The sequence below is a fragment of the Populus euphratica genome, unplaced genomic scaffold (assembly GCF_000495115.2).
Source record: "Populus euphratica unplaced genomic scaffold, PopEup_1.0 scaffold5.1, whole genome shotgun sequence".
Taxonomy (NCBI): domain Eukaryota; kingdom Viridiplantae; phylum Streptophyta; class Magnoliopsida; order Malpighiales; family Salicaceae; genus Populus; species Populus euphratica.
In genome coordinates this window covers 4,884,447-4,893,715 of record NW_011499848.1, presented here as the reverse complement: position 1 = coordinate 4,893,715, position 9,269 = coordinate 4,884,447, and the positions used below count along the sequence as shown (strand labels likewise).

Sequence of the window (9,269 nt, the reverse complement as noted above, 5' to 3'; positions counted from 1 at the left end):
AATATCTATGAGATCGCTGTATTATAATGATTTAATAATAAGAGTGAGATTATGGTTGTTTTTAAAAGTATTTTTATTTAAAAATATATTAAAATAATATTTTTATTTTTAAAATTATTTTTAATTATAACACATCAAAATAATCTTAAAACATTAAATATATATTAATTTGAAAAATAAATACTTTTAAAATATAAAAACAAACAATAATAACTAATTCTGTGCAGTGATATTCACAAAATCGCTGTCAATGTGAGTCCACGTCAGAGTATTACTTACGCGTCAATGTTTTAACTACGTACATAACGAGTTTGTTTTGATCAACTAAAAAATTATATACAGACTTTATTTATATTGCCTGGTTTCATAAAGTTCTGAATCCACCTTATAGAATATAGATTGGCATCTATCGTCGTCATCCCTACAGTTTTCAAAAAGTTTCCATGGTCCAGCCAGCTGTTCAACAACTACCAAAAAAAGAAAAAAAAACTCACCCTTTTCATTTTCCCACCCCTTGTCTTATTTTTCTCCGAGAAAATTGTTTTCCCGGTTTTTTTTATTTTTATTTTTCTCCCGGTGATATGATCTGGTTGGATCCGTGTTCGTCAGTCAGGTACTTACTGGGTAACTATCTTAAAACTAAAAAAATATCGCATGTTTGATGGTCTTCATTTATTATGTCATATTCAAAATATCAATTCAAATATAATTTTAAATTATAAAAATATATCATCAGAGACTATTAATTAATCAACAGGAGAGAAAAAATAAAGAGAAGATGAGTTACTTGTTCACCTCCTTGCAAAACACCATTTGATTTTTTATATAGTATAATTTATTTATTTTTATTTTTTTATTTAACATTAAATTTATTTAAAATTATATTTTAAAATTTATCTTCATTTATTTTGACAGGATTATTTGGTCCAATAACCAAAATCACGGGTTTTACAAATTAACATAAATTTATTATAATTTTAAATATATTTTTTTAATTTTATCATTCGATATTTAACCAACTAAAATTGTACTTTATAATTTATTTGAATATATCCTTTATAAAATTATTATATTTTTCTGATCTTGAATATAAATTTAATAATTAACTCAAATTAATTTGAATCGATTCATATATTATTATATTAATGTTTAAGAAAATATTATTTTAAATTTTATTTTGAATCAAATTATATTTTTATTTATTTTATTTTAAAATTTATAAAATCAATCTAGTTAATTTTTATATTATTTAAATTTTATTTTATATTGAAAAACTTGTTAGCGTGGCTTAAGTATTTTCCTCGCATTGAAAAAGAAAAATGATCTGTAGCATGGCGTATAACAATGATGTAGTTTATACTGGTTCGCGTTCAAGATGGTCGCATAGAGGGACATTCGATGTTTTTTATATCTAGAAATGATGCAGTGTTAAATCAATCTTCCGGTACAGTAGCCTTGTGATAATTGACTGCGTGCTCATTGCTTGCTGAAGTGGCCTGTGGTTTATGATGTTTAAAAATCAAAAGTATGATGGTAAATTGTTGGATATTATATATTTTTAAAAATATAAATTAATTAATTATCAAGATAGTAATAATTTAAATTATTTATTTTATTTTATATTCCACAATAATTCTGTACATGAGCCAGAAAATTTAATTAATCATGTTAAAAAAAAGCTATACATTACATATTTAAAAAGGATAATTAATCAAGTATAATTTGATTATAAATAGATTTTATAATTTGAGATATTAAATATAATTAATTAAAGGTATTATAGTTATAGACACGTAAACAATCAAGTAAAGACTTAGTCAAATAAACTACTAAAATTATTAGCCTAGAAATATATATGATATTATTTATGGGTATTTTTTATAATTTATTTTTTTATATATAAATAGAATGATTTACATGTTATTTCCCAGTAAAAGAAGGGCAATGACACTACAGTACATAAAAATTAAGATAAAATAATAGCAATTTAATGTACAATATAGCAACCCCTTTCTTGTAAAAGAATTTAAAAGAAATTTTGTTGGTGGTTTCATTAAATACTATTAAAAGTTGAATATTTAGATAATTTATAATTTATAATAATCCAACTCTATATCACAAAAAAAAAAACATATAATTTTCAAATAAACTTTGAATATCTCTGAATTTATCTAGCTCATGACTGAAAATTTTTAAATTTACTATTTTTATTGCATAATAATGTCACGGGAACCAACATCTCTAGGTTCGTATTTGGTGTCAAGGATCCTTATTAACAAATACCATTAAAAGCCTTAAAAGCTCATCCTTACACCCACAATCCAAAGCCTGTTTACTCGACAGGAAAAATAAATATAGCAAGTCTTAATTTAGATTTATTTTAGCCGTGTCAGGTTATCGTTCAAAAAATCACACTACCTGTAAAAAATGCACGCTTCTTATCGAAACAAGAAATTGCATTTATAAGCAAATGAAATCTTGACTTGAAAAATATTTTTCTCTCTTTATATGTAAATAATTAAAGTTTTTTAAGAATATTTACCCTGATTAACTGATAATTAAATAAAATTAAAATTTTAAAATCGTCACGTAACGGCACGGGAGCAGCCAGTATGTTAAAAAAATAAAAAATAATTATAGATAACTGGATCCAATTAAATGGACTAAAACAATCGGTGCTTCTAACCTACTAGCCTGGCCAGGGCAACAAGACGAATACCATGATGGGCTGACGGCTCTGTGCAGTACATTTAAAGTTCTACACGTGGAAAGAATGAGATGAACCCCCACTCGGTATTGCGTTCCAGACGGAGTGGCCGAACTTTATTTTTTCTTTTAAAAAATAATTTATTTTTTATATTTATTTTGATATTTTAGTATTAAAAATATTTTTTAAAAAATAAAAAAATATTATTTTCATATATTGTTAGAAAAATATATATATTAAGAGATGATTTATATCACGAGAAAGGGCATCTTGAATATGACTTGCATTGAGAACCTAGTCCTCGTACTAATTAGTAGATTTAATTAACTGTCCTTCTACTTTTAACTTGATGAATTAAGTCCCTGTAGCCTTGATTTCTTTAATTACATTGTACCCTTCGTCAAACCCCACTTTTCGTGTCGCTTTGATGTTACTTCATTTGAACATTTAGAGGATAAATTAGTAGTTTGAAATACCTCATATTTTTTTAACTGTGTTTATTATATTATTATATAGTATTTAACCCTCCAACTTACCACCATGTTAGTTTTTTTTCTAAAAAAAAACTATATATTTCAATTTAAAAATGCACTTGAGATGAGGATGTATTAGAAACAATCAGTCAAAATATTATAAGAAATAAAAAAATTTAAAATTAATCAAAAATTTTAAAATTTTAAAGATATTGTATAGCTCGTGTGCATTTTTATTAGGATATTGAAATACCTAATTATGTCAAACTAGATGAAAATTTTGAACAGCATAATATATTAGAGAATTGGATACGATAGAAATGTAGAGACAAATTGATAGATTTACCAAACTATATAACAGATCATATCTGGACAAATTAAGTTGTTTGTCATTAAAAAACAATTATAAACCATAAGTACTTTGTTAAGTAATATTTATTTAATTTTATTCATTAAAGATTAAAGATAGAATAATATTTTTAGTTTAATTATATATATATATATATATATATTATATTTAGATTAAGACTAAGCATCCATAATATATAGATTATTTAGAATTTTAAATTTTTTTATATTTGATTTTAGTTATTTCATTTAATTTTTTTTATATTTGATTTTAGTTATTTCAACATACAATTTATTTTTATTATTTTTTACATATTTATAACATAAATTAATACAAATACATGATTGATTAAATTTCACAAATGCAAGCAAAACAAAATCGGCAGTCACTGAAAAGAAAAGAACAGAAACACCCTAGACGCTATTATCCCAGCATTTAAAATATCATAAGAAATGAACAAACGAAATTTATTTTTATTTCAAGGTGTTTTTTTTATAAATAAAATAAAATGATAGAAGGGAATGATCAGGAATGGGAAATCATCCCCCCCCTCCTTCTAACCCTGAAAGGCTGGAAGCGACTCACAGTCATGCTTCAAAATTCTCCATCAAACCATGCTTTCGTTTCTTGTCGATCCAAAGCCATGAAAACATCAACCTTCATCTTAAAAACAAGTCCTGGTTTTTTTATCTAATCAAAACAACAAAAAATTTAACCAGTCACAAATGAATAAAATGCTCTTTTAAATGACCGTTGTGTCGGACAAGACAGTAGGAACGTTCATATGTCGTTTGTTTGCTGCGATTTTCATCAACTGATCACCTGTGAAAAACGGAGGTATGTGTTTCAGTCGTAGTTAAAAGTAGATGGACATAATCCATCAATTTAGAAGCGCAGGGACTCAATTAACCCAGTCAACTAAGTACAGGGACTTTCCAATGCAATTACCCCCCTCCGCAATTAACCACGACTCTTGACTTTCCAGTGTACATGTTCTTCTTCTTCTTTCTCTTTTTTTTTTTATATTATTTGTTTTTATGAGTGTTTTTTTTATTTTTAATATTATAAATATAACCAAAATAAATCAATTTTTTAATATAAATTGTACTATGCAAATATATAATGAAAAGTAAATACCTTTTAGTTATAGATTTTTTTTTTAATTTTTTTAATTGATATTTTTCTTGTTTAACTGAGCTTCTCAATATTAAATTTTTATTTATTTAGTTGTCACACTCGCATAATATAGATTCCATGTTTAACATATTAATATGGTTTAATGGATTGAACCAGTTGATTCAATTTTGCAGTTTATGACAAAAAAATTGATGTCTTTAATTTTTTTTATTTTTTAATTGTTTTTTATTTAATTATCAAATTTTTTTAGCATGGATCTTAAGTTTGATAGGTTAACCCAGTTGATTCATATTTTTTTCATTGGCTTTTTCTTTTTACCTTTTCCTTTTTAATTAATCTTTTTTATATATAATCTAGTTCATCAATATCAAATCTTTTTTTATTTAGTTACCACACTTTCTTGACATGAATATCAGATTTAACAAGTTAACGTGATTTGACAGGTTAACCTGTTGATTTAAATTATTTTTTTCTCACTGATTCTTCTTTTCTAATTTTATCTATTAGTATTATATGCAATTTATAATAAAAAAGCTGATGTTTTTATTATTTTTTTGCTTTTTTCCTTTTCATGTCTTTCATCATGGATTACATGGTACAATTTACAGTAAAGAGGCTGATATTTTTTTTTTATTTAGTATTTTGATAATATTTTTTTTTTTATTTAGTTATCAGACTTTCATAATATAGATATCCAATTTGACGGGTTAACCCAATTAATTTAGATTTTTTTCATTTTTTCATTAGGTTTTTTCTTTTTGTAGTTCTTCTAATTAATATATTTTTTATTTAATTTAGTTTACCAATATTAATTTTTTTTATTTAGTTATCGACTGATACTTCTAGTTTTTTTTGCTTCTTTGTTATTTTTATACCCTTGACCATGGACCGCATAGTGCAGTCCACGACAAAAATGATAATGTTTTTTATTGTTTTTTTAATAGATTTTTTTATTTAATTCAGTCTATTAATATTAAAAAAAAATATTTAGTTATCAAACTTTCATGACATAAATTTTGGATATAATGGTTTAACCCTGGTTGACTGGTTAGCTCAATTAATTTTGGGCTGACCCGTTAATTTTTTTTTCTATTTAGTTTTCAAACTTTCACAACATGGATCCCATGTCTAATAGGTTAACCCAATTTAAATAATTAACCCAAATAATTCAGATTTTTTTCTTTATCTTTATTCATTTTTTTTACGATTATTTTTTTTTAAAATTAATTTATTTAATTATCATATCTTTATAACATGACCTTACAACTAGATCCATATTCAAGATTATTAAGATTGATATTGTAATCAGGTCTGCTTAAATTTAAATTATATAAATTTAATATTTTTATTAATATTATAAATATTACTCCTAAATTAAATATTTTCGTGAAATCCAAGATTTTTAAATATAATTTTACAAAAAAAAACTTAAAAATCATAACTTTATTTAATATTTTTTATGAAAAAAAAAGAGAAAAAGTCAAGAGCATCTCGCGGCTATATATGTACCCCGTGCTGTGGAGTTAGCTTATCCAACAGCTACTGCTCAGCCGGGTTCAGAATTTGCTAGGGAGTGTTGTCTGTGAAATAAAAGTAGAAAACCCAGGGAAATTAAGAGCAGTTGTCTTGGCTTTCCCTTTCCCCTGGTAATTAAAAGCATCTTGTGCCTTTCATCTTTTCCACGCAATCCTCCACCTCAAGAATCCTTTTCTCCTTTAAGCATCTGCCCATTAAACAGCACAGGCAAGTTAACTAACTCTTTTGATTTCTTTCTTTAGTATATGCACAGCATCAATTCTCTCCTGATAACAATCCACTAACCTGCTGCTTCCACGATCTTTCCTGCAAACTAACATTATTTTTACTCTATATTTTTCTTTCATCTCGCCCCTTTCTTGAACGAAGAAGATGATATGGGTGGGGTATTTTCACACGCCAGGTCTAAGCAGAGAAGTCATAGCCATGGTGGGAGAAGCAGAAATAGTAACATAGTTACAAGAGGAATATCTTCACCTTCGTCTTCGACCTCGTATCCGTATCATCCAAGAATAATGTCCAAGGAGCCATCATCGTCACTGAGTACTACTGCTAGAGCCACTGGTAGTGATACTAGCAGTCAAGCAAAGGGTGGTTCCAAATTGGAGAAGAAGCAATCCATCAAGCAGAAATATAGTTTCATCCCTGATAATTTTTCTTCATTGGAACAGGTACGTGCCAATCATCCTCTTTAATTATTTTCTTTCATTTTCTTGGAAGCCTCGCTGATATCTTTCATTCAGGATAGGTAATTATCCACTTATTGAGCAAACTCTGCACACACGCACATATATTATTCGATAAGAGAATGGATATTAATTTCTTGATGACTTGCGGAAAATTTGTCTGGTTAGCCGCTGTGTTGTCTGGCGTGTTGTGGGAGTATTAATGTGATTGTTTTCTAAATTGAAAAAATATAAAAAATATTTTTTAATAATTATTTTTGAAATTACGGTTTAAACAGTGTCTTAATCAATTTGTCTGATCTGACTTTTCTCTGATGGAATCTCAGGGAATATTCTTATCAATTTGCACTCTCCACTACACGTCATACCGTTTCGTGTGCTTTTCAAATACTACTTCCTCCTTTTGTATCTGGGAGCATGGTGTAATTGTTTTTAAAAATATTTTTTAATTAAAAAATGTATTAATAACATTTTTTTATTTTTAAAAATTATTATATTAAAATTATTTGAAAATATAAAAAATATATTAATTTAAAATTAAAAAAATTTTAAATTTTTTATTTAAAAATGCTTTTCAAATACTAATTTTTTTATTTAAAAATGCTTTTCAAATACACTGTTAAACAGACTTGAACAAAAAAAAATTACAATTCTCCATGGAATAAGAAAAAATAACAATGGAAAAGTTTGATATCCAACCAGTCCAAGTATCGCAAGTGCTTTTATTTTTTCTGTTAAAGAAAGTCACGACAGTACTGTTGTGTGGCCCAGACGCCAGCTTTTCTTTTTCCGCCTGGATTATCCACTGTAGGATATTTTTAAAAATATTTTTATTTAAAAATATATTTTTTATATTAATACATTTAAATTTAAAAAAAAAAATTCTAAATTTTTACAAACTTAATTGAAATGCAATTCCAATGAAAATTTTCAAATCGAAGACAATAAGTATTTATTTGACATTTTATTTGTAAAATGCTATCATTTTATTGAAACTGATGACATCCAACAAAGCCACATAACAGCCATTTTTTTTTTTTGAAAGGGCTGAACAGAACATTCATGTTATTTTTTTTAAAAAAAAAGAAAAATGAATTTTCATTATTTTTCTGAATTTGTTTCGTTAATCTTAACCTCTTTTTTTCCCGGCGCCAAACGGCCAAGGACAAACACTCCTGAGATATACAGGGTCATGGAAAACACACAGACACCCACGAAACGTGTTTTTTATTTAATCCTTCGATTTCCATGTGTTTTTTAAGGGGTATTCGGGAGTATAGTGGTAATTATTTTTTATTTTTTAAAACAAAGTTTTAAAAATATATTAGAATAATATCTTTTTTATTTTTAAATAAACAGATTAAAATAATAAAACGTTAAAAAATATAATCTAATCACATTTCTGAACAGTCCTAATTATCAAAACAACTTCAAATTATCACGGTGCGAACACAATTTTTTTAAACCAAGGAAAATAAGAGATATAACTATATGTATAGTTTATTTTTACATTTGAAATTATATTTATATGTGATTTAAAAGTGTTTTTAAATTTTAAAAAAAATTAGAGTGATTTTTTTATAAATTCTTGTTATTCGTAACATCAGTTAATCAAATATTAAACAAATTCCTACCAAATATTCACTGAAACATTCGATATGAATTCATAAAAATCGAAGTTGAAACTGTCAATTATGAAACGAAAGAAATCATACACTCCACGTGACATGATACCCTGAGAGGAGAGAGGGGCCATGATTGCCAACCACTGGCTATAAAGCCAACGCGTTTTTGGTCATCACGTCGTCAACACGGTTTCTTCTGCTCGATGGAAACGTGAAAGTTGGATAAGATAATAAAGAAAAGCAAGTTTTTTCAATTATGGGGACCCCAGCCACTTTTTAAGGAGTTAAGTAATTGATTAAGTGGGTGGTGGAATTTATCTAGTCATTATCTAAATTTATTCTTTAAATATTATTAATTATAAAATGTCTAAAATGTCTGCAACTCATTTTTATCCTGCACCATGGGAACGGGAGCTGGATTCAATTTCATCATGAACCAAGTTTTAATGTGTGTTTAATAATATAATGTAAAGTGGTTAGTGAAAGTGTTTTACAATTAAAAATATATTAAGATTATATTTTCTTAATATTTTTATTTATTTTTTAAGATTATATATATATTACAGCAGAATTGTATTTTTTTTAATTAACTCTATGAGAAAATAAATTTCAGATTTGATGCTCAAAATTCATCTTTAGCCTTGTTATTTGTAGTCAATTCCAATGTATTTATAAACTATTCTAGTCATTTTAGATCGGTATCTGTAAAAATAAAATCATACAAAGAAAAATGTAAATGAGTTCACGTGATCCACG

At 26.1% G+C, this 9,269-nt stretch overlaps 1 protein-coding gene across 5 annotated transcripts in view; it reads left to right on the top strand.

The window, feature by feature from the left end:
* Positions 1 to 6,160: 6,160 nt before the first annotated feature.
* The window catches only part of RGLG4 (Ca(2)-dependent phospholipid-binding protein (Copine) family), a 7,245-nt gene continuing 4,136 nt past the window's right edge, over positions 6,161 to 9,269 (top strand). The window contains exons 1-2 of one of the 5 annotated variants that reach the window (XM_011015991.1): positions 6,161 to 6,312; positions 6,575 to 6,873. In XM_011015991.1, the coding sequence (XP_011014293.1) occupies positions 6,580 to 6,873 (294 nt within the window). In that variant the 5' untranslated portion in view covers positions 6,161 to 6,312; positions 6,575 to 6,579. Of the gene's footprint in view, positions 6,410 to 6,571; positions 6,874 to 9,269 lie in introns of all 5 variants that reach the window. The other 4 variants (XM_011015970.1, XM_011015998.1, XM_011015984.1 and 1 more) reach the window with 4 other exon arrangements.